The sequence below is a fragment of the Podarcis gaigeae genome (genome assembly GCF_964106915.1).
Source record: "Podarcis gaigeae genome assembly, chromosome: 8".
Taxonomy (NCBI): domain Eukaryota; kingdom Metazoa; phylum Chordata; class Lepidosauria; order Squamata; family Lacertidae; genus Podarcis; species Podarcis gaigeae.
In genome coordinates, this window is record NC_139684.1 from 50418144 (window position 1) to 50443725 (window position 25582).

General features: G+C 44.0%; 1 protein-coding gene across 8 annotated transcripts; it reads left to right on the forward strand.

The window, feature by feature from the left end:
• DUS2 (dihydrouridine synthase 2) lies at positions 1 to 25582 on the forward strand. Of its 8 annotated transcripts, none has more exons than XM_083749950.1 (17): positions 375 to 451; positions 1177 to 1239; positions 2160 to 2299; positions 3486 to 3531; positions 5970 to 6061; positions 6368 to 6411; positions 7671 to 7731; positions 8330 to 8377; positions 9403 to 9468; positions 10819 to 10889; positions 11060 to 11146; positions 12081 to 12249; positions 13110 to 13231; positions 14106 to 14249; positions 15064 to 15151; positions 17307 to 17380; positions 17935 to 18968. In XM_083749950.1, the coding sequence occupies exons 3-17, from the start codon at positions 2174 to 2176 to the stop codon at positions 18161 to 18163; spliced, it is 1467 nt and encodes a 488-aa protein (XP_083606076.1). In that variant the 5' UTR covers positions 375 to 451; positions 1177 to 1239; positions 2160 to 2173; the 3' UTR covers positions 18164 to 18968. The 8 variants fall into 8 exon arrangements, 7 of the variants coding, with proteins under 7 accessions (XP_083606080.1, XP_083606075.1, XP_083606076.1 ...); XR_014566996.1 differs by lacking the exon at positions 375 to 451 and adding an exon at positions 25569 to 25582 and having other exon boundaries at positions 458 to 1239; positions 17935 to 18391; XM_083749951.1 differs by lacking the exon at positions 375 to 451 and adding an exon at positions 458 to 832.

The following is a 25582-nucleotide window of genomic DNA, read 5'->3' on the forward strand; positions in this document are numbered from 1 at the left end:
AGTTTCCAGCCGGGATGATCTCACAGAAATATAACAAGATATTGAAGTCACACAAAAAAGGTCTGTTTATGGACTATTTATGCACGTAGAGTGGTGTCTCTCTATTGCTGTGGTACCTCCATAGGTATCATACCGTACCTAGCACTTCATCATACCGTACCTAAATATTTCAGGGCTGATGCCCAAAATTGTAACGGTGCAAGTCTATGTTGTTTTCTATGGACATCTCTCAATTTCCGAGGGAAGAACAAAAATGTTTCTTTTCATTTTTTAAATTTTGTTTTCAAAAGTAGAACTCGGAAATCGAAGTTGTATTTTTCTCTATTTCTATATCTGTGGGAAAGGGGAGACTTGTGCGGATGACGTCCTGCGAGGGGGTGGAGAAGGAATGGGCGCGCGTGCGTGGTAGCTGACTCCTCGAGGAAGGAGGCGGGGCTGAGTCCGGCGCGTGGTGAGTTCGTTGGGAATGGCATTTGCCTCCTCTAGGCCGCCCCTCTGCCCCTCTCCTTCTGAAGCTCCTTAAAGGGATAAAGGAAGCCCCCATCCCCTCCCCTAAAACCCCCTTCCCTAACTTTGGGCTGGGCTCTCATTTAGCCGTGCTTGGAGAAGAAAGCAGCAGAACATTAAAGGCGATAAAAATAAGTCCATAATAAGTCGGCCTTCCCAAACCTGATGTCTTCCAGATGTTGAACCGCTGGCTGTGCTGGCAGGGGCTGATGGGAACTGGAGTCCCACAACTTTCCAATGGTCCCCCCCCCCTTAACTGCCTTGGTCTTTTCCTCTCCTTGGTGCATCAAATGACCCTATTATTGGAGACCACCAACACCTGGAGGTTGCTTAGGCTGTTTAATATGCCATAATTAATTTGTTTAGTCATTAAGGTGCTGCAAATCTGGGTTGTATCTAACAAATCAGGGTTGATAATTTTTCATAATGTGGTGCCCTCAAATCCTCTCAATTATGGATCTCCATTTTGTGCTCCCTTGGCTCAATGCCCTGTGTGGGGAAACTGCCCGCACCGCCCTACATCTGGCACTGAACTCATGGTCAGAGCAGACCCATTGAAATCAGTGCTGTTCAGTTTGTCACGACTGATTTAATTCAGTTGGTTTCAATGGGTTTGCTTTTGAGTATGACCTAGTCAGATACAAGCCTTTTCTCTCTTTGCTTCAGCAGACTAACACAGGAGCTCCCAAATTGTAATCTAGGAACTGTTTGTGAAGAACAGCAGAAGCAACAGTATGTTTTATTATTTACTAAAAAAAATGTAGCACCTACCACAGCATATTGCAATTGCTACAACAGACAGAAAAATCATTTGAAGTGGTTTGCCAAGACACTCTGCAGTTTTCAAGTGGCCTGTGGGGAAAGAAGCTTGGGAAACACTCAACCAACACACTTAGTTAAAAGATGAAGCAGGACTTTCATTGATTCTTAGTTTGGAGAGGGCCTTGTAATCAATACAGTCAAACGAGATTTTCAGTTTCCCCAACAGATTGCTTTCCACCCTCTGCTTGAAGGCCTGCAGCAGGGTTGAAAAGCTATCCCAAATTGATTAGTTCCATTGTTGAACTGCACTTACTTTTTAGTTCCTTCTTATTTTTCTTGCCTCTGATCATCCTTTACCAATTTGTCTGTTTCCTTAAATAACATTGTATTCTAGATGTGCTTGACTAGTGCAGAATGAAGAGAAGTAATTCAGAAGTGTTTTTGTCCCACTCTTTGGCCAAAAAAGGCCCTCAGAGTGGCTTACAAATAAATCTAAATCAATGGACAGCCCCTGTCTGCAGGTTCCCCAAGAGACATGACAAAAAAGGAGAAAGGATTAGGGAGTACAAGCAGCTCAGGTGCTATGTCTTACAGAGTGACCAAGTGAAAGGGGGAAAATGATCACACATCCCAGTCTCCCACAGGGGCAGTAATTTCAAAGTGCTTGCCTAGCTGCCCATGAGGCTACTTGCAAGAAGGGGGAAGTGCTTTGGAAATACTTGCTTGGGTTGGGGCCTGACTGAGAACTAGGAAGGAAATGAAGCTTCCAGCTCATATATAAGTTCCCACTCTGAACTGCTTCATGGCTGAAGTAAGATATAGTATTGTAGTTTGTCTTTGTCTTTGTTTAACAATAATGCAATTTCGCCCCCAAAATGTTTTCATTTCAGACAATCCAAGAAACATGACGGTGAACACAACATCGCTTTCTTTCAGAAATAAGGCCATATTGGCACCTATGGTCAGGGTTGGGACTCTACCAATGCGACTTCTAGCTTTGGATTATGGTGCTGATATTGTATACTGTGAGGTAGGGTGGCTGAGTCAATGAGGCAAGAGAATATTTCTATTTTGCTCACGTTGTTCCCAGTGGCTTGGCTTGCATGTTGTGTTAATTTTGTTTCGTTATGGTTAACTGCAAACAAGCAGTATGTTGGTGGACGTTGCTCTTTCTTTTGTCGGGCTGTGCCTGCCACACCAAGGGCCACAAGCCTTTCCTCAAAATTACAGCGTTTTGTGGAAAGTGATGTGAAACTCTGCCAAAATCCTCTCCGCAATGCAGGAAAGTAGGAAGAATGCATGAGCCCAAGGCTTGCAGTGGCTCCTTCCTTCTCATGCATGTAGCATTAAACCTTGGTTTAGCATGGTGCATAAATGTAGCCTCTGGAGCAAATGCCCTACTCCTGGCTTAAGCAGCAAAAGGAAACTTCAACTCAGAACTTAACAGTGTTAAATGCTAACCAGGGTTTACATGACTTTTTAAAATTTAAGGCACTTATACTTTGCCTTTTAGCCAAAAAGGCCCTCTTACCAAAATGAGTACTAAGATAGATCCTTCCCTCAGACCTGTAATCTAAACCCTACGACACACAAGGAAAAAGGAATGGGCAGGAAGAGGGAAAAGCAAAGTCTAGCAGAACTTCTTAAATGTGTTACAATTCTTATAACACAGTTATATAGTTCTGCTATGCAGATTTTAGCAGTCTAGAAGATCAGCAACTCATTGCTGATTCCAGTGGCAGTTCTGGCTGACTTTCTCTTTAAACACAGCAGTCCCTCCCTAAAAGCAGCCCCCACCCCCAATCACTTCTGGGAGCAGAGTTGGTGACCATGTCCAGGCAGGAGGATGGGGCAGCTCCTGTGACATAGTTCTCCCTTCAGACTGCTGACTTGATGGGAAACTCCTCATGGGAGGGACTCGATGTATCAGTGGTGGTTCTGGCTGTATTGTCCTCCCTGGAAGCATTCTTCTTCCAATGTCACAGTGTCCAAGCCAGGAGAAGTGAGCAACTGTGAATACACAGTTTTTCCTTAACATAAATGTCTTGAAGCTGGTTAGTCCAACTAAAGTCCACTGCTGAAAGTCATTTTTGGATTCTGGTAATAGGAACCTGAGTCGGTTTAAATCATGAATAAGTTGGGGTGCCTTTGTGTATATGAATCCACCTTTCCCTTTGTTTGATGCATTTTTATAACTTTTGTCTTTTTTCTTGAAGGAGCTGATTGACATAAAGATGCTGCAGTGCAAGAGAGTTGTAAATGGCAAGTATCTGCTTATATATTCAGTCACTTGAGGGACAAATAAGGTGGGGTTTTCCAGTTTTCTTCTCTTGGGCTCTCCATCATCCCATGCCATTATATATACCGTATTTTTTGCACCATAACACTCACTTTTTTCCTCCTAGAAAGTAAGGGGAAATGCCTGTGCGTGTTATGGAGGGAATGCCTACGGGTGGCATGCCTACAGATTTTCCTCCTCTAAAAACTACGTGCGTGTTATGGTCGGGTGCGTGTTATAGAGCGAAAAATACGGTACTTCCTGAGGCTGATGGGAATTATAGTTCAGCAACATCTGGAGGGTCAATGGTTCCCTGTACAGTGGTGCCTCGCAAGACGAAATTAATTCGTTCCGCAAGTTTTTTCGTCTTGCGAGTTTTTCGTCTTGCGAAGCACGGTTTCCCATAGGAATGCATTAAAAATCAATTAATGCGTTCCTATGGAAACCGCCTTCAGACCAGGTCCGGGACAGTCTGTCCCCCGACCTCTTCTGAAGGCGTGGGGGGGGGGGACAAGGGCTTTTCTTCCCACCCCCAGCATTTTAAAAAACCCCGGGACAGCATTTTAAAATGCTGGCGGGCGGCAGCGAAGGCTTCGCTGCCGCCCGCCAGCATTTAAAAATCGCCCCGGGACTTCTCCGCTGTCCCGGGGTGATTTAAAAGCCCCCGGGGAGGCAGGCAGGGGGACAAAGACTTTTGCCCCCCGCCAGCCTTCAGAAGAGGTCCTGGACCTCTGGTCTTCCCGGGAGAGCGGACAGCTTTTGAAGGCAGGCAGAGGGGAGCAAAGACTTTCCGCTCTCCCGGGAAGGCAGCCACGGGGGAGCAAAGACTTTTGCCCCCCACCCGCATTCAGAAGAGGTCCAGGACCTCTTCTGAAGGCGGGCGGGGGGCAAAGCTCTTTGCTCCCCCGTGCCTGCCTTCCCGGGAGAGCGGAAAGTCTTTACTCCCCCCCTTCAAAAGCCGTCCGGGACAGAGGAGAAACGCGCTGTGTTTCTCCGCTCTCCCGGGAAGGCAGGCAGGGGGGAGCAAAGACTTTTGCCCCCCGCCAGCCTTCAGAAGAGGTCCTGGACCTCTTCTGAAGGCGGGCGGGGGGGCAAAAGTCTTTGCTTCCCCCCGCCTGCCTTCAAAAGCCGTCCAGGACAGCGGAGAAACACGCTGCTTTTCTCCGCTCTCCCGGGAAGGCAGGCATGGGGGAGCAAGGACTTTTGCCCCCCGCCAGCCTTCAGAAGAGGTCCTGGACCTCTTCTGAATGCGGGCGGGGGGGCGAAAGTCTTTGCTCCCCTCTGCCTGCCTTCAAAAGCTGTCCAGGACAGCGGAGAAACACGCTGCGTTTCTCCGCTCTCCCGGGAAGGCAGGCAGGGGGGAGCAAAGACTTTCACCCCCCGCCCGCCTTCAGAGGAGGTCCTGGACCTCTTCTGAAGGCCGGCGGGGGAGCAAAAGTCTTTGCTCCCCCCGCCTGCCTTCAAAAGCCGTCCAGGATAGCGGGAAGCGCTTCCCTGCTATCCCAGACTGCTTTTAAAATGCTGGCGGTGGGGAGCAAAGCCCTTCGGCCCCCGCCGGCTTCCTGGACCTCTTCTGAAGGCCGGAGGGGGGGGGGGAAAGGCTTTGCTCCCCACCGCCAGCATTTAAAAGAGGTCCCCGGAGATTTCCCTATGGGCTTTCTTCTTGCGAAGCAAGCCCATAGGGAAATTCGTCTTGCGAAGTGCCTCAAAAAACGGAAAACCCTTTCGTCTTGCGGGTTTTTCGTCTTGCGAGGCATTCGTCTTGCGGGGCACCACTGTACTTGGCTTAACTGAAGCATCCCTTAAACCAGTGTTTCTCAGAGCACTGGTAGAATAGTTTGTTGTCTTCAGCTTGTATTTAATTTAGTAGAAAATCTTCACAGACTGCTAAATATTCCCCGTAATATTGGCTAATGGAATGCATTCTAGCACAGCCCCCGAATGGAGTCCTTTTGACCAAATGGTTGTGTAGGTAATTGCGAACTTCTTCAACTATGAACTAAATAAACCTTGAAATAAAATAAATATAAGTACACTATGTCCCTTCCTATTGCTGAAGATTCAGGTTATAAGTTGCTGGGACTTCAACCTGTTCAGGATTGTTATTAGAGATAGGGGCACTCTGCACCAAAAAGCAGCATATAAATATTTGATATTTTGAGTTTGAAGTGTATTGTAATGGGCCTGCTTCCTTTGGAAGAGTTTAACACTAATCTAACAATGATACACCCAATAAATGGAATTGGGAAAATGGAAAGCCTGCCAATCATCTTTATAATGCATGCCTTTAAAAAAAAAATCTGGCAGCAATTTTGTTTTTCTTTCTCTCTTAAGATCTTAGAACTGTAACACTTTGAGTGAAAAGATGGATGCATGCTTTTTTTATCTTCATGCTGTTCTGTTTCCCTTTTCTGTCCTGCAGAGGTGCTTGGAACAGTGGACTTCGTTGCTCCCAATGAAAGAGTTGTGTTCAGGACCTGTGAAAGGGAAAAGGACCATGTTGTCTTTCAAATGGTAGGAAGTAACTAGCCCTCAACATCCTGCTATCCAAATATGATCTGTGGTATTTACATTTGTTAATGTACTGCTAAGGACAGTTCCAATGAGATCTCTTGTGATTTCATGGGTGTAGGAGAGTACATTGTTTTGTAAGGTTTGGATGAAATCATGGGTAATTCTTGTCTGCCATGTATTAATTATTTTATTTATTTATTTCATAAAATGGCAACACTGCTTGATTGTAAAAAACCCTCAAAGTGGTTCACAAAAAGGTAAAACTTTTTGTCTATGTCTTTTTCTCTTTGCTGCTGTGCTGTTCAGGGGACAGCAGATGCTGAGAGAGCCTTGGCTGTAGCCAAACTTGTGTAAGTATCTGTCAAATTTTACCTTTTTATAAAAACCTTTTTCATCCTTTGGGGGCCTGCAGAAGAATGGTTTGGCACGATCTGTACCAATTCTCCCAGCCTTGCAACTAAATTGACACAAATTACTATCTTGCTTATTACTCTCTCACTGCATCCGTTTTTGTGCATCAGGAGTAAAGATGATATTCCGCATGCCAGCATTTACACCTATACCAGGCAAAACAGTAGCTAATAAGAGCCTGCTTCTTTGTAACAGCCTAATGATGTGTTTAGGTTATTGTGCCAAGTGTTGCTTCCTTATATTAAAAGTTTATTTTAATACCCCCAAATGGGACCTTGTGACAAGGGTGAGGAACCATTTTCATCCTGTGGGCTGTATTCCCTTCTGGACAGCCTCCCAGGGGCAAAGGTAGATGGGCCAGAAGCACAAGTGGCCAAAGCAATGGATGTGAACCTTACCTGTGTATAGTAAAGGTAAAAAGGTAAAGGACCCCTGGACGGTTAAGTCCAGTCAAAGGTGACTATGGGGTGTGGTGCTCATCTCGCTTGAGGCCGAGGGAGCCGGTGTTTGTGTACAGAGAACTTTCCAGATCATGTTGCCAGTATTACTAAACCGCTACTGGTGCACGGAAGACCGTGACAAGTGCCAGGGTGCACGGAAACGCCATTTACCTTCCCGCCACAGCAGTACCTGTTTACTTGCACTGGTGCTTTCGAACTGCTAGGTTGGCAGAAGCTGGGTCAGAGCAACAGGAGCTCATCCTATCGTGTGAATTTGAACTGCAAAAGTTGAGAATTTCTTCATCCACCCATGTGCTCCCCATCCAAGCAAACAAATTGCATGATCACTGTTCAAGGACACCTCCCAGCAAGGCAAAGGCTCTCAAGGAGCATGTTTAGCAGGCTTGGAGGGGATTGGCTTTTTCACATAATGCCCCTTAAGCGTCTCTCTTGAGTTCTCCAGCCCAGCTGAAAGCAATGTTCCACCTGGTCTGGAAGAAGAGAAGCACTGCCACCTAGTGACCACCCAGTACTGCTGGGCAATGTAAGAATGGCATCAACAGAAACACCAATTCTTAACATTGTGTCCCCACCAGCTGCCAGTGCCTTGGTTAGCCACCCCACAGTTGAGAGATGAGAGATTTGTATCTTACTGTTTTAATCCACCTTGGAGATCCATTGTTCAAAGGCAGTGTATAAATGTTTGGGGGTCCTTTGGTTTTAACATACACAATTTCTTTTTCTCTCTGGCATTTCAGAGAGAATGATGTTGCTGGCATTGATGTCAATATGGGATGCCCCAAAGAATATTCCACTAAGGTAGGTTGACTCTTGTCCAGCTGTATTTTTTTTCTTCCTTTAAAAAGAACGCATCTTGTGTTTATGCATGCAGTTCGACTTAATATCCATTTTAAGAAATAGGTTTTTGCAGTTGCAGGGTATGGGAAAGCCTCTTGGTGCCAGCCCCACCTTCATACCTTACATTGAGTTGGACTGTTGGTCCTTCTAGCCCAGGGGTACAGGCATAGCTGAGAAAGACCCCAGCCTATCTGAGATGCTTTGAACTAAAGGGAAACTTGTGGTCCTCCATATATTGTTGGATTACAACTCCCATCATCCATGTTGACTAGTGCTAATGGGAGTTGGAGTCCATCAGGTCCCTCATTCCTGAATTGAAGATTTCAGGGGTTGAGAAACATGTACATTGCTTTGTATCAGACTACTTGTCAATAGTTAGCATTGCAGAAAGTGTAATAATGATCCATGGGAGCAAACATGATTTTTCTGCATAATATGTGGTGATTTGAAATTTTCATGTGTGGGTGTGACTGTACTGCTTTATATTCTTTTTGATAAGTGCCTTGTTGGTTCTGTGGTACAGAGATAATGAATGCCTTTTGTTTGTGCCTTTTCCCAGGGAGGAATGGGAGCAGCACTCCTGTCTGATCCCGACAAGATAGAATCTGTAAGTAATTTCTGTATTCATTTTTATTTTGTCTTGCTTTTTGCTTTATGCTGTAACTCAACAAAGAATAAACTGCAAAATGTCCTGGGAATTGGATGGGTTGGCAAGGCATTAAAATGTGTGCTGTTGTATCACAAGTGTTTTAAGACAACGGATGGTTTGTAGTGCTATTTTGCTATCTCAACAGCTATGGTTTTTGTATTTTGGGGCGCTGTTCAATGCAGGACCAAAGAACCAGCTTGTGCTTAGAATCCTTGATTTCTAAAGACTTCCAGAGCATATGGAATGTTCTTGATTTTTTTAAAAAGCTATTAAAATATGTCAAGAATTAGAAGTCCTTGAAAGGATGAAGTACAAAAACAAGGTACTTGAACATTTCCAATCACCTGTGCATAGGACAAATGAGATTCAGAGAATGAACAAATAACAATGGGGTGCCAGAGTAACTGGTGTGCGCTGTTAGAAAGCTGATGAAAATGCAAGCATACCACAACTTTTTTTTTTAAAGAAATCTGCTCAGAAGGAACAGTTGGGAGTAGCATGAAGCAATTGTTCTAGGGATTAGTTAAGTCACACTTCCCAGCATGGTGCTCTCCAGTTGTTTTGGACTTCAAGTCTTTTGCAAGCATGGCAAATGGTTATGAATGATGGGAGCTGTATTTCATAACATCTGGATGACACCAGACTGGGGAAGGCAATTTTGGCCTCAAGATATGTTGTTTATTATGTTGTGTATTTTTGTGCTTTGCTACTGTGTGATCCTCGGATGAAGTCTAGTATATAAGTAAAACAAAACAAAACAAAACAAAACAAACAAACAAAACAAACGGGCTGAGCAGATAGTGAATTAGATTTAAGATGTTGTTCACTTTTTAAGGTGCTTGTGCTCCTTTCTTACTGAGAAAGGAAGTGAAGTGGGGAGGGATGGCAGAGCAAGTGAGGAAATCTTAGCAGTACTAGCTAGGCATGTCAAGACTGAAGTCCTGCTTTCCTTTTGCTGAAACAGTCCTTTTTTGTCTCTTTAGATTCTGACTACTCTTGTCAAAGGCATTTCTAAGCCAGTGACCTGCAAAATCAGAATCCTGCCGTCAGTAAGAACATCTTGTGGTTTTTGAAACATTGGATCTTGGGCAAATGCGCAGTGCTTTGACCAGAAAGCACAGTAAATTATGATAATACAGTAATAGTTGTATTTTATCAGAAATGAATAAAATAGCACTGCTGCCTAGGCAGTCTATGACAAACCAAGGAAGCTTAAAAGGATGGAAATCATTAGCTTTTAAATTTAAGATGGCAGGCAATATATCTTTTGCAAAAGCTAGCTGAAAATAATTGCTCAAGCAAATGCAGAATAGTGCAAAATTGAAAGAAGCAACTCTTGTGAAATTTACCCTTCTGTGAATAGGAAAATCAAATGTTGCATCCATGCACGATCTGTCTAGACCAGAAATAGAGACCCTGTGGCCCTAAGCATTTTCCCTGGCCCTTGCTCATGCTGACTGAGGCTGATGGGAGTTGAAGTCCAGCAACATCCAGGGTGGGGGTGGGTGGGCGGTGCTGTCACTAGTTGAATTTGGTCTCAGCAATAAGACACGAAAATTCATTTTGTGGGGTTCAGGCTGCTATTCTGCACTCATTTACCTGGGAGTCAGACCTCTTAAACATAGGGAGATTTACTTCTGAGTAAATATGTATAGGATCGCTCTGTTAAAGTTGTTTGGTAATGAGCCAAAGGGGGACGCGGGTGGCGCTGTGGATAAAACCTCAGTGCCTAGGACTTGCCGATCGCATGGTTGGCGGTTCGAATCCCCGCGGCGGGGTGAGCTCCCTTCTTTCGGTCCCAGCTCCTGCCCACCTAGCAGTTCGAAAGCACCCCTAAGTGCAAGTAGATAAATAGGTACCGCTTTATAGCGCGATGGTAAACGGCGTTTCCGTGTGCTGTGCTGGTGCTGGCTCGCCAGAGCAGCTTCGTCATGCTGGCCACGTGACCCGGAAGTGTCTCCGGACAGCGCTGGCCCCCGGCCTCTTAAGTGAGATGGGTGCACAACCCTAGAGTCGGACACGACTGGCCCGTACAGGCAGGGGTACCTTTACCTTTATTTTAATGAGCCAAAGATAGACATAGCTCCTGCTGGCGTAGAACGTACATGGAGAGGGGAAGCAGAACTGGGATGCACTGGCCTTCCCTCTCTGGCATTAGGTATGTACAGCTCACTGCATGTAGACCCTGTCGTCACCCCTCAAAGTTGGAGTGTAATGTTTTGTTCACTGGGCCTGTGTGTGTAGGCTCTTAGCCAAACATGACATAAGGGTACAGATGTCAGGCAAGGCCTGCCCAATTCCCATCACTCATTGGGCATATACCCAGGTCATCATAGAGTTACATGCTGCCTGCATTGAAGGGAACAGATGGCGGTTTGTGACTTTTTCTCCATTTCCAGAAAGAAGAAACAATAAGTTTAGTGAAGAAGATAGAGCGGTCTGGTGTTGCTGCTGTTGCAGTTCATGGAAGGTGAGTTAATTTTCCGTCTCTCTGGAGCAAAATAATTTCTGGTTAGCCCTTCTTGAATGTATTTCTGTGCCGCAAGGGCCTGGCTGGCTGGAATTACATCTGCGAAGAAGAATGCTCTGTGCCAGTAATCTTTGATCTGTTTGTTTCCTTTCATTCTCTTCCTTGCAAAGGAAGAAAGAAGAGAGGCCTCAGCATCCTGTCCACTGTGATGTGATCAAAGCCATTTCTGAAGCAGTCTCTATACCAGTAATAGCCAAGTAAGTGGGACTAGATCGCTACCTTTTGTTGTGAGGCATCCCTATCTAGCAATGGGCAGTATGTTGAGAAAAAATAGAAATAGGAACTGAAAGATTCATTCATGATAAATGACATCAATAACACTAGCACTCAGAGCAACGTGTACTTAGTCCTAAATTCATTTTTTTTATAAAAAACATTGGTTTAGCATATTGTTTTAATGTGCACTCAAACTCCAAAATTCCCAGAAATTACAAGTGTTAAGGACTTCGCATCATTTAGGTGAGCTTGACATAGGATGTTATCCTATCCTGTGATTAATTACAGCTTCAGCAGTACCTTGGAGCTGGGTGCCTGTCAGTGGCAGAGTGGTGAACCCAAGTCCCAGATTTGTCTGTTGGCTTAAAAGTTAAAATTCTCAGGATTCCCCAAACCACATTCTGTGCTGGTGCATATCCACAGTCATGCAAGTTCCTGATGTCAATCCTTTTATTTTGGCTGAAGTGTTTCTGCTTGCTTTAAAGTATTCCTGAACTACTTCTTCTTCTTCTTCTTCTTCTTCTTTTTATTATTATTATTATTATTATTATTTGGACGCTCACTATGAATAAGAAGCTTTGCACAATTGTTTTGACTACTTTGATGATAAACTTCCTTTAATCCTTCTGGCTGCAACAATAGCACCAGGTTTGAGTACCTTTCAGGCCTTTGCTGGATCAGCATGATCTCATAAAATAGTGGGGCGCATTGTTAACCAATTGAGTCTAATTAAAACAGTGCCATTCTTGGCTTCCAAGGATTGTAGCATAGGGAAGTATTCATTTTAAGCTTTGTGGGGTTAATTGGAATTAAACTACATTGCTGTAGCTTGGTGTTTTTTGTTTTTTAAAAAAAGATTAAATTCTAATACTGAGTTTGTTAATACTGATAGAAGTAATGCTGTTCTTATTTCAGTGGAGGCTCTCATGACTTCATAAAAGAATATTCTGACATAAAGGTCTTCCAGCAAGTAACAGCAGCATCTTCAGTCATGGTTGCTCGTGCTGCCATGTGGAACCCCTCTGTCTTCAGGAAGGAAGGTCCATGGCCCTTAAAGGATGTCATGCAGGAATATATCAAATATGTACGGTTTCTTGATTTCTGTTCTAAAAAATCTACATCCACAGTTGTTTCTGAATACCAGTTGCTGGAAACATTAAGGAGAGATAGAGTCCTGCTTGTGGAATTCCCATGGTCACTGTGAGAACAGAAAGCACCTTAAATTCAGCCTGGAAATGAATAGGCAGCCAATGAAGATCTTTCAGGATCACTGTTACCTGAACCCTAAGCGCAGCCCCATAGAGAGTGCATTGCAATAATCCAACATAAGAGCACAAGTCACTGTAGCCACACTCTATCCAGGAATGATTGTAACTGGCAAACCAGTTAAAGCAGGAAAGACACTCCATGGCACTGAAACAAATGAGCTCTAGTGACAAACTTGAATCTGCTCTTTTAAGGGAAGTGCAAACCCTATCCAGAACATGCTGTCTACCCAATTTCCAGATTCAAGAGCTACTCCACAACAGCACTTCCATCTTAACGAGTTTCATCAAGCCCTTTGTTTTTAGATAAATAGGCCCTCCAGATAGTAGGATTTTAGCCAACCTAGGAATATAAAGAAACAAGATGGGATGGCCTGGGCTAGAACAGGCCAAGAGCCCAACCCCAAGAGCCATTGATCCACAAATAATAATAATAATATGTTGGGAGACACTTCACACAAGGGAAAATGAGGGATAGTTTTGAGAAAGGTGAAAGTGTAAATAAAGGCAAAAGCATCCCTTCTCAGTCTACTTTAATAGATTTATATTTAGATACACTTACTACGAGCTGGATGAAATTCAGTAAGTGACTGAAGGAGGCCCACAGGCTGTAGGTTCACTAGATGATTACAATCTGCTTTTTCTTCTACCATGTTCTTTCTTGTATTGCTTTCATCAGGCAGTGAGATATGATAACCACTACACCAACACCAAGTACTGCTTGTGCCAGATGTTAAGGGAGCAATTAGAAAACGCACAAGGGAAGAAGCTACATGCAGCACAATCCATGCAGGAAATCTGGTAGGAGTATTTCCTTTTGAACCAAAGTAAATAGCCCTTGGTAAAGCGACCACTGTACTGTGCCTGAGGAAGAGGGCCTGGAAGGGGATGAGTTTTAAAATGTAAATGCATTTGAAGTGTGTTGTTAAGGTTGCTGTTTTAAAATTTCAGTTAAAGTACCATACGAGGACCCTGAATTTTAAAAAGTAGTTTAGGACTACCTCCTAGTAGTCAATGGTTTATTGCATCTAGTAGAGAGTCAAAGACAAGTCTTTGAGGTCAGAGCAGCATGTTCAGTGACAGATGGCATTCACTGCCAAGTGGCAGAGTAAAGGGGATAAAGAGGTAGGTAGGAGAGGATGCTTAACTTGGTCTACTGATTTCCTCCGGCATTACCTACTTCCCAGTCACTTTGCTAACTGGGCTTCCAGGCACATAGTTGCTGCAGCAGGGTGGGGTGTGAAGATTGCAGGGCAAAATGGCAGTCAGGTTAAACATCTTCCTCTTCCTTGCTATAACTTAGTACCCCATGCTGCTGCTTGGCAGCTGTTCAGGAGAGATCTTGGCTTTGATGTAAAAAATGTAGCTCCAGCATGATCATTCAGGACAAAGGAACAAAATCTTTTTGGAAATCAACTCCCCACAGCAGCTTTCCATGTTTCCAATGTAATCCTGCAGTTTTAAAGAAACCTATGCACACACTTCATATACGGCCGTGCAACAAATTTTGTGGCATAAACTGCCCAAGACATTTCTTAAGAAGTTATGAAATGGGAAAATAGTAATACCATCCCTGTGATAGATGCTAGTTTTGACATTCTTTAAAACTTCTCTGCAATTAGAGGGTATAGTTCTAATATTAATTTTGATGTATTGTGGCTTTGTTTGTCATTAGTGAAGCTTTTGAGATGAGCAGTTTTTACCAAGAAACTTCCGCTCTTTTGGAAGCCAAAAAAGCATCTTTAGAAGCTAGCAACCAAGATGAAGAAGACCACAGTGAAGATTCTGATGTCATAAAAATGGCCGTTAAATTTGATAAGTAAGAAAAAGGATTTGATTGTTCTGTTTCTTTCAGTACAGGGCTATCCCAATGTCTTCTGTTCTCCATTGAAAAAACCTGCAAACACCCCACTCTGCCCCTGCCTTTAGTTGTGATGTTTTGTGGTCACTTCCAGTTTCGACACAATTGCACATATATCAGACGCACCTAAAATGGTTGCTGTCTGCAATGGACACAAGGTTCAGCTTTCTGAGAGTCCCAGTTTTTGTATTTAAAGAAGCCCTGATGGTGACACAGATATGCTTGGAAGTGTGTGGGAAATGCTTGCTAAAATTTCAGGAGCCAGAGAGGAGCCAGTTTTCAATGATTGCAGGCAAGGGGCAAGTTCCTTTGGTGCCCTCACAATACTCTTTAATTTTGATTATGATTAGGAAAAGTGAGAATTAATTATGCAGAATATAATAAATGAGGGTATGCAACCACGGTCTACTCAGAGTAGACCCAACAAAATGATTGAAACTTAAGTTAATCATTGATCATTAATTCCATTGGGTCTCCTCTGAGTAGATGTAACATTGAATACAATCCATGGAACATATACTCAGTTTCCATAATTTACTCAGGTTGTAGAATTTGGATTTTATTGGCTCGGAATTTGGATTGCCTGGATGCAGAGCTTAATTTTTATTTTTAGCACAGGCACCACACAGCCAGGTCAGTTGCCCAGAAGAGTTTGTTCCTGCAGTCCTTTTTTTGCATTGTGCCTGCTTCAGTCATCCTTTTGCCATCCAAAGACTTAACACACTCACTCTCCTGGGATGATTAATAATTATGTTTTTGCTTTTCTCCTCAGACGAGAATATCCCCCACAGATCACACCCAAAATGTGTCTCTTGGAATGGTGTAGGAAAGAAAAGCACCCTCAGCCTGTTTATGAAACTGTGAGTCTCTGTGGTCTGCAACAAGTACTCTTTTGAAAGACACAATGTAATCCTATACATGTCTACAGTGGTACCTCTAGTTACAAACTTAATTCGCTCCAGACATCCATTCTTAACCTGAAACTGTTCTTAACTAGAGGCGTGCTTTCGCTAATGGGGCCTCTTGCTGCCGCTGTGCCAGCGGCACACAATTTCCATTCTCATCCTGGGGCAAAGTTCTCAACTCGAGGTAACTCTTCCAGGTTAGCGGAGTTTGTAACCTGAAGCATTTGTAATCTGAGGCATTTGTAACTCGAGGTACCACTGTACTGAGAAAAAAATCCAATTGAGTTTTAATGGGATTTGCTACCAGGGAAATGGGCTGATTCACACACGAACATATAAATCAGCTTTCTAGGTAGTGTGCAGCATGATTGAAAGTCATGCTGCATTTGTAGAAAGTGGTCTCATGTTTTATTTCTATGTGGCAGTTTTGTCTGTAAATGAATATGCCACATGTGTTTAGTTTCTGAACACTTATTGAGTCTCAGATCAATGTGTGAGCTACCTGCAAAGTATAATTACAAAGATAATGTTGAGCAGGATTTAAGATTTATCTGTGGTGGCTGTTGGGCACATGCAAGTTGTTATCATTTGAAGTTGCAATAATTGTGTTTGAAGTTGTGACATAGAAGCTTCCTAGAATCAAAGACCTCCAGTCAGATATGATTTCAGCCATCTTTGATGCCACCCTCTGGCATTTATTGTAGGGGTATGTGAAACCTTCCACACTATTTTTTTTGCAAAAAATTGCATTGCCAGAAGTTATTTTACATGTCTGGAGCACTTTTTCTTCAAAGATGGGCAGCTTTTACAAGGGTGGTATTTTCTGATTTTTTTTGCTCATTTCTTAGTGTACATAGTTCCACATTTCAAATATAAAACTGTTCCTTGTAAGGGGAGAAGTGACTTTCTCATCTAGTTCCTCTGTGAAAACCCCGACGAACTGTTTTCTGCTTTTGTATTTACTGGATCATACATCCACCTTGCATCTTTGAAACAGGCTGTAGATCTAGTTCTGGTGGGCCTATTATCTGGGCTAAGCAACTTTACTGTTCAGGTGAGAGCTAGTTCATTTTTAAAATCCAATGTTCATAGAAAACTAGCATGTCAGGGAGTAGACTGGGCTAGAACTCTGTCAGCATCGCCCCTGAGCCAGTGCCACCAACTGGACTCATCCACTTCAACCCCGACTGGGCTAGGCGAGCTGGGTAGCACTTCCAGAGACCACCTTCTGCACAGGAACAGGTCAAAGTGCTGTGGACTCACAGCTTAGAGTTGTGAGCACCGGATTCACTCCCACAAGAAGACAGTCGTCGCACAGCAGAGTATAGCAGCATAAACGACTTGGAGAGCAGCTCTGTAAAATATCTTCTTTATTCTATCTACAACTATAATACAACTATATACAGAGCTAAATGGAAAAGCTGAACTGCACTGAGTGTCTGTAGCTGCTCTTAGCAGCAACCTTATCTATACACACGATCTCTAACACTCAGTCTCTCTCTCTCTCTCTCTCTCTCTCTCTCTCTCTCTCTCTGATGAGAGGCTGGAGGGAATAAGTAGAGAGCAGAAACGCCCCCTCCCCTCTGGAGAATCAGCAGAGACATTAGCAGATTCTTGGATATGGGAGGGGTGAAATCTCCTCAAACTCTTCTGCCTGACACCTAGATTTCTATGAGAAAATTCAGTTGGATGAGTTCCAATCTGCAAGGGGAAGTGGTACAGGCCAAACACAGGTTTACTTCTTGGTGGTGACATTTGCCCCAACATCAAGTTAAAATATCCTAGCTGCTTGGTGGGCAGGATCTGATGTTTCATGTTGAAGTACCACAGCAATACACCTATTGAATAAGTTACGTGTATTCAAAGAGAGCTGTGCTGTTGCTCCCATTTACAATTTCACAGTTGCAATTCCAGGGACCTGCCACCTGAGGGCTGCCCTTACCACTTTCCCAAGAGGATATATGACCCTGTAGCCAGAGCCAGCTCACAGGTGTCTTTTTCATTTTATGAAGACAACATGAAATTATCGCTTCTCGGCCTTTTGGCTAAGATCAAGTGTGTGTGTGTGTGTGTGTAGTAAATTATCCTTTGATGTCTTGCCTTGTTTTAGGTTGAAAGACCACTAGATAGACTCTTCTGTTCTATTGTCACGGTAGCAGAACAAAAGTACAGATCAACTTTATGGTAAGTCTTTTTGGAGGGTGGGTTTTTTACCCCAAATGGGAGCTGGAGGGGCAGAGGGAACAACATATAATTGTTCATTAGTTTGCATAACCTGTAAATACAGAAGTGATGCTGGTGTGGAGGCACAGCGATTTCAAATGTTTAAAGAACTTCACATGCTTTAGACTGGTTTAGATGTAGCACACTAAACTACCATTTTGCTTTGCCAGAATGAACTGTAGCAAGCTTTGGGCTTGTTCCGTCTCCTCCGTTACAGCTGTGATGATTTCAGATGCTTTTGATTAATTACAGCTTGCTGTGTTGTCCAAACCCAGGCAGACTGTGATTAATTGGAATGTAGGAACCTGCTGTATATCAAGTCAGACCATTAGTTGATGTTGCTCAGTATTGCCTACACTGACTGACAGCAACTCTCTGGGGTGTCAATCAGGAGTCTTTTCCAGCCCTACCTTGAGAATTCATCATAGGACATGCAAGTGTGACAGCTGGGGTTGGGCAGCATGTACGTTTCTAAATTGCTCTCTTCCTACCTTACGTTTTGTTCTTTCTTACAGGGAAAAGTCAAAGAAGTTAGCAGAACAAGCTGCAGCTATTGCCTGTTTACGAACCCTTGGCCTCCCAGAAGGGAAGTGGAATGAAGAAGCAAACCATTTGGTTAACAAACGCAAGAGGCAAGACCAGGAACACTTGAACAATGGAGAGCACAGAAATGACCTTGTAGCCAAGGCTGCTTGCAAAAAAACTCATTTTATTCCAGGCACTTCTAACCCCAGTGTTTCTTAAGTGTCGCGATGGTGTGAAAACAGCCATTCTACAACTATGCAGCTTTCTCCACTCGCCCTCTATTTCTTCTGGACGCAGTCCGCTGGAACAGACAACTCTGGATTTTGAATTGCAACGTGTATGATATCATTGGCTTCTTTCTGCTCTTCCTTTGATGCCTTTGTAGCTTGCAGTTTCATTGAGAAAAGACAAGATTGGCTCTGTGTTGAATTCTCTTTTCCAGTAAATGTATTTGAATGTGGGAAGGGGGAAAGTTAATGTGTGTGTTTAAATAGTCCTGCAGTTTTCCAGTTTGAAATGATCTTCCTACACAGCAATCTTCAGTCAGTTAGCCAGCTGGTTCTCTCTTTGGGAAGAGCTCAGTGACACAAAGGAGCTCAAGGGCAGTAACCCCAGTGTCGCAGATATATTGAATCTCTTATCTATTTAATATCTGATGTTTGGTTGCAGGCTGGTGAGAATCTTAATACAGATTTGTAGCTATGGAGGGAAGGTGGTTAGGGTGGAAGTGGATCTTGCTATACATCTTTTCCTTACCTTTTACAGCAGCAGAAGCCAACATGGTGGACCTTGGATGTTGTTGAACTACAGTTCCCATCAGCCCCTTCCAACATGGACAGTGGTTGTGAATGATGGGAGCTGTGGTCATATATGTGGAGGGCAACACATTGGCAACCCTTTTTACAGAATGTATCTTTTTAAGCTATATGAAATTCTGAATTCCAGTTCAAAAAAAGTGTACATCTTGTTATTTGTCTGTCTTCTCTAAGTATCAATTAAAAAGTTGATCCCCTGTCTCCTAAAAGTGGTTTTACGTTAAGTGCTTTCTTATGTTTTGATTATATTCCAGGCCAAAGTGAGATGAGGGGGACAAAAGTAATTATCTGAACCCATTATATTTAGATGATCTCCTTACCTTTTTAGAATAGGCAAGACTATTTGTATACTAGCAACATTCCCTTCATTATCAAAAAACAAAACTTAGGCTTGAGCTGATTCAGTCCCAGATTTCTCCCACAAATTTCTGTGGGGCAAAACAAATGGAATGCGGTTTTGAGACACGGTTAGGAGCTGGGAATGGGGAAACGGTATGTTGCAGAGAAATCATGAGGGCGAATGAATGTTGGGCCACTGAGTGTGTCAAGGATGGGTGGCAGATTTTGCCCCACCGAAAAGCTGTCCTCGAGCACTATTGTGATTCCCAGCAACTGGTATTCAAGTAGGGAGAGTGTTCTTGCACTCCAAGTCCTTGTGGACTTGATGGCTGCTGTGAAAATAAGATGCTAGACTAGATGAGCTATTGGCTTGATCCAGCAGCCAGGCTCTTGTTCTGTAATGCTTTCATTTCTGCCATACAAATGAACGGCATCCATTCGCTTACACAGGAGAAAGTAAAGCATGGTGCTTGGGGACCTTACTGGGTCCTTACTGGTGATTCCCAAAAGAAGGCTCCTGGTCCCCAGCACTCCTGTCTCTGATGATATCTCATTTATTTAGGTTGCAGTAACTGTGGGAGCTACTTAGAACTGAGAGAGATTTCCTTCAATATTTTCTGTTTGCTCTGTTTTTATCTCTTCTGTTACATCTCATCTGTACCTTGAAAAACAAGATTCCTGTCAACTAAACCAAATGCAGGGGGGTTGTACTCTATGTAAACAGCAGAGGGCAGTGTGGTCCATAGCTCATGGTCCAGCTGTGTGCTACTGTAGTGCTGACCTTACTGCCTTGGTAATGCTGAACCAGGAGCAGAGGAGGCCACTTTCTGGGTGAGCCCATACTCAACATAAAGGTAAAGGTACCCCTGCCTGTACGGACTCGTCGTGTCCGACTCTAGGGTTGTGCGCCCATCTCACTTAAGAGGCCGGGGGGCAGCGCTGTCCGGAGACACTTCCGGGTCACGTGGCCAGCGTGACGAAGCTGCTCTGGCGAACTGGTACCAGCGCAGCACACGGTAACGCCGTTTACCTTCCCGCTATAAAGCGGTACCTATTTATCTACTTGCACTTAAGGGTGCTTTCGAACTGCTAGGTGGGCAGGAGCTGGGACCGAACGACAGGAGCTCACCCCGCCGTGGGGATTCGAACCGCCGACCATGCGATCGGCAAGCCCTAGGCACTGAGGTTTTACCCACAGCGCCACCCGCGTGGCTACTGGTATTTCTGCCAAGCTCACCACAGCAGTCACACTTCAGCTTGCAAACAAACAGAAGTCCGGTGCAGCAAAAACGTCAATGATCTGCATATGATTCACTCATGAAAACTAGGTCAACGTCAAATATGCACCATTGATTTAATCTGAGCATTGATTTTGAGGGACTGGGATTTTCTCAGCACAGCATTTGCACTGTCGCTTGTTCCTCTAAGGACTCCCTCTTAACAACGCCATCTGTTACCCAATTTAGGCAGCACAGATCCAAAGGGAGATATCACACCACCACACAAAAAATTATGACTTTCCCACTGAAGCCTTTTGAAAGCATGGTAAGATCCTACCTGTTTGGATTAGCCACTGAGAAGCGTTTTTCCTATCTGGATTGTGTCTTTGAACTCCAATAATGCTTCTTGCTTGCCTAAGTGCAGGAAAGAGAGGTGTGCATGAGTGTGTAGAAACTTGCCTCCTGCACAAAAGCAAAATTCACATTTTCTTTGCCTACATTTGCTTCTGACTGCCTCCAGGCAGCTGCCCTGAATAGAAGGTGGCCTTCTGTCTGGAAAATGTTCTGCACCTTAGTTTTAGAGTTTTGGATTCTTGCCCTGATCTTTGATTTGTGTGTTGTTGTTTTTAAGCATGCAAATCTAAATAAGTAAACAAACAAAAGCCAGAAATGGGTGCCCTGTCAAAGATCTCAGTGCAGGAGATGCTTCCATCTCTCCCCTTCTGCATTTGCACACACTGACCATTTGGAATGTGACTCTGAAGAGCTCTTATAAGCCCTTTGGCCTTAGATACTCCTGCATTGGGGACTCCCTTCTCCTGAGGAAATGTCAGTGGAACGATTTTTGGAATGTCCCAGGCTTCAAGCCGAGCCCAGCCCTGGAATGTGGGGCCAAACGCTGCTTGAATAGCGAAACTCCAGCAGGGCAGTTTCAGAGCCACATGGCAGCTCAGCTGCTCTCTGGTTCAGGCTTCAAAAATGCTTGGGTGGTTTTTCTTTCTTTTTCTTTTTTTAACTTACCCACTCTGACCTGCGGGGCAGCGCAGCTTTCAGGAGGCTTTCAGCAGGGCTGCAGTGCCATGAGAAACAGGTGTGAGCTTGTTAAAGGACTTCTCATTCACAAAAGGGTTTTGTCACCAGTTGTGACAACTAAAAGTCACCGGGGGAAAGCAGGTGGCTGGGGTGGGGTGGGGGTAGGGTTAACTGGGGCAGGCGGTGAGGATCGCAGCCAAAAGGACCTTGTTCTGAGCTAGTGGCTGTTGTCTGGCTGGCACCAGCCTCTGATCTCCTGAATACACAACCTCTGTGTGAGCTTGTTATTTGTTGTTCCCCAGCGAAGGCAGAATGCAAAGAATGATAGGCGGTGAGCTCTTCTGGCAAAATCCACTTGAAAGTATAGAATTACAGAATTGTAGAGTCAGAAGGGACTACGAGGGCCATCTAGTCCAACCCCTGCAATACAGATTGCTCCTAGTCCTCATGATTCCCTCCCACCCTCCAATTTGTATGTTTTCCTTTCTTAGGTTTCTTACTTTCCCTTTAACCATAAGGTCCTGGGGCAGTAAAATATGCAATTGTAAAAAGGTCGCAACAAGAAAAGCATTAAAATTTTTTAAAACAATTCCATATATAAACACAGGTAAAAAATAGTTTAAAAACCAGTTCAGTGGTTACATTGGAACCTGCTACACAAAATAGAGAAATAAAAAAATAAGCAATATTGATTATTCAACATAGCAGGCAATTATTGTTTAACTGCAGGTTTGGAGTGAGAGTGGGTGTTGATACCAACAATAATATGCATTTAACATGTACCGTATTTTTCGCCCTATAGGATGCACTTTTTCCCCTCCAAAAATGAAGGGGAAATGTGTGTGCATCCTATGGGGCGAATGCAGGCTTTCGCTGAAGCCTGGAGAGCGAGAGGGGTCGGTGCGCACCGACCCCTCTCGCTCTCCAGGCTTCAGGAGAGCCGCAGCGCCAGCCCCACAAGGTTGGGGGACAGCGGGGAGGCGTAACGCCACCATCCCGCTGTCTCCCAATGGGGTTTGGAGGCTGACGGCGGGGAGACACATGCTTCTCCCCGCCGCCAGCCCCGCAAGCTCTGGGGACAGCTGGGAGGCACAGTGCGTCTTCCCGCTGTCCCCGGACCTGGTCTGCAGGCGGGCGGTGGGGAGAAGAGCGCTTCTCCCCGCTGCCGGCCCCACAAGCGCCTGGGGGGAAATAAATTTTTTTTTCTTTATTTCCTCCCCAAAAAACTTGGTGCGTCCTATGGGCCGGTGCGTCCTATGGGGCGAAAAATACGGTAACTTTGAAATTTATAAAACAGATACAGAAACTTCAAAACAATCAGCCTGATGCCTCAGTGGTATTTGAGCTCTCGAGTGTTGTCTTCTTGCGGTTCAGGAGTGTGGACCTGCAGAAGCCTATTGTTGTTTTTATTGCTTTCTGGGTATAAGAATTGTTTTCATTTATTTATTTGCTACATTCATACTCCAGCTTCAGGTGGTTTTTGTTTTGCTAGCGTTGGATCCAGCTTGAAATGGAGGTTCTCCAAAAGGGCGGCTTAGTCAGACAGACAGAGCGCCTGGAGTTCAAGTAAAACATGCGGCCGAGGCTTAGCCTATTAATAGCCTTCGCTTTAGTGGCGTGTGAACAAAGCAGTGACCTCAGGCTTTATATGACTCTGTGCAAAATCTGTTCAATAAGTCCTAGTGGGAATGTTTTCCTTGCTGTTGTTTCACTCTGGGAAATCTTCAGATTGGCAAGTTGTGACAAGAGAGTTTTTCCTGCTTTGATAACAGGAATAACTCTGAATTTGTTTTTGCCCCCCACCTTCTGCCACCCAGAATACATTTGCACACAAGATGTTCTGTGATAAAGTCGAAAAGCAAGCCTGAAAATTACTTTGGAACTCAGTGCTGTAAGAATTGATTATATAAGAAAAGCTGAAAAAAAAGAAAAGAAAAGCTGGTTTTTGCAGCCCTTGCATCTGCGGAAAGTCCAGAACCTGCAGGGAAGTGGCTATGGGTTCAAATATTCTGCATCCCTCCTTGTCCTCTTTCCTGACTCTTGTGTGTGCCACCATTTTCCCGTATCTGCTTTCCATTCCTCCTACTTTATCATTCTTTGCAAGTTGAGAAAGAAAGGGACTTGCATATAGTTAAAAAGCAGTTATGTTCTGGTGTTTCTTTTTAATGAACACGCCAGCTATCTTTCTCTTATGCTACAATATTCTTACTTTGGCACTCTTGCTTTAAAAAAGCTGACAGAAGTCTTGTAACGTACACTTTTGGCTTCATTCCCTAGACCCCTTTGAAAGTCATTGTGTTTTCACATTCGTGTATGCAGCTCAACTGAAATTAATCCAGAACTGTGAGGACTCTCTTTTGAGAGAGGAACTGTGTGTGTTTAGATTGTCAGAATGGTACTGAGTCTCCTCAGGGGTTTTGCCTGTTTGTTGCTGAGTTTATAGAGAGCCATGGCAGCACTGCACACACACACCCTCCAGTGAATTAAGCCCTGTGGGTCTTGTCACCAATGGGAAGGTAATTTCAGTTTGTTGTGCTGTTGTGACCTGGGTATAATGCCAGCTTTTAAACTTTTACAAAATGGTGCAGGTGAGAAGGGAATAAGAGTTCAGAGATGATGAGCAGAATTGCAGACACCTGGAAGCAGGTAGTTTATTCATTTGAGAGCTGCTTGGGCCTTTCATGTAAGCCTTTAGCAAGAGCCAAAGAACTCTTGCCATGTGGCTCTTTGCCTGTGCCAAGAGATTGGGGGGGGGGGGAGTTGATGCTGTGGCACCAAGATTTTAAGTGCCAACTCAACATCATATTGATCCTGGATCTATGAAATGGATGGCACTGTGTTTTCAGGACGGGGGTGTTTCTGGCCCCCTTGCTGTGATTGGATGGGTCGCACAGGGCAAGGAAGGATCTATGTAACCTAACTGCTCCATTCTTCTTTTTGCGTGACCTCTGGCATTATGAGGTTTTGTATTTTTGCAGAAATTGTCTTGTTTCTTTGTAATGAGGATGGAGTGAATTGTTTGCTGGTGTTTTGTTGTATTTTATCTGAAATGGGTTGTTGAAATGTGCTTACAAGAATTCAGGCCTTTTTTAATGCTTATAGGATGGCAGTTTTCATTGATTTTTGTTGTATATTTTTGTCATTTCTATGGGCTGCAAGCTACCTTGAGGACAGCAATGAAGAAAGCCTGTAATATAAATTGAAAATGAAATGAAATAAGTAGACAGCTGCCTTCTTTCATGTGCATTAGCTATCAAGTGACTGTGGATTTTAATATCATTTTCCTCCTAATTGCCTTACGGTCAAACTAGATGTTTAGCGAAACACTTGGGTGATGGAATCCAGCGCTTTGTGGAACTTCCTAAAAAGTGGTGAGGGGAGAAATTGTGGGGAGAGCAAGAAGGTGATGGGTTAAGCACCCCTCCCACCCACCCCACCCCATTCCAAATGCTATTCCTTTACCCTCGTCCCCTTGCTTTTTAGAAGTTTGTCAAAGACTTAGACTCAAATATCCGAGTCTTTTTGCTGAAAGTTTTCTTTGTCTCTTAGTGAGAGAGCCTGCAGATGATTGAGGGGTTAAAGATAAAGATAAAGATAAAATACATCATACCTGTGCTCATCTGTTTATTTGCTGATAATGAATTACACCCTGAGTGCAGACTTTGCAAGCTGGGATTTCTGTGCATCCCTTGGAGACGAGGCAGCGTTCAGAAACAGTTGGCTGGCCTGAGTCCAGGGATTCCCAGTGGAGTCACAGTGTTCTTCTGAGCAGGAGTGGGGTGGGGGAGGAGATGGCCCTGACACGATTTGGCAAACCATAGCAGATCTTCAGCCATAATCCAGCTCTGTGTTGGATTACTTTAATCCCTTTGCTCTGCTTGCAGGAGCCCTTCTGCTAACGGCGCTTTTAAAGAAGCGTTTCTATCATGTTGCAGCAATGATGTTGTTTTCCTGCTGTTGAGAACTGGGGATCTCTGCAATGGGAGAAGATGGCAAATGGCACAATGCGGTGATAAAGTGGGCTTGCAAAGGAATGTTTGATGGGTGCCTGGAGTTCAGGCTTTTTCCTTTAAAAACAAATAAAAAATAAATCCACAGTCCGGTTGTTAACCTCAAATTATATTTCTTATTTTATTTTAATTATGTATATCCAAACAATTACTAGGAAATAAATTTTCCCCAAAGCAACTTATGACAATCACAGATATAATAAAAAAGAGGGGGAAAGTTAA

Excerpts from the sequence above, each read along its gene's own strand:
- DUS2 (XM_083749954.1), top strand. The coding sequence starts at position 2,174 with ATGACGGTGAACACAACATCGCTTTCTTTCAGAAATAAGGCCATATTG. Across the intron at positions 6,412-7,670 it reads TTGGCTGTAGCCAAACTTGT|AGAGAATGATGTTGCTGGCA; the intron begins GTAAGTATCTGT and ends CTGGCATTTCAG. Across the intron at positions 12,250-13,109 it reads TGCAGGAATATATCAAATAT|GCAGTGAGATATGATAACCA; the intron begins GTACGGTTTCTT and ends TGCTTTCATCAG.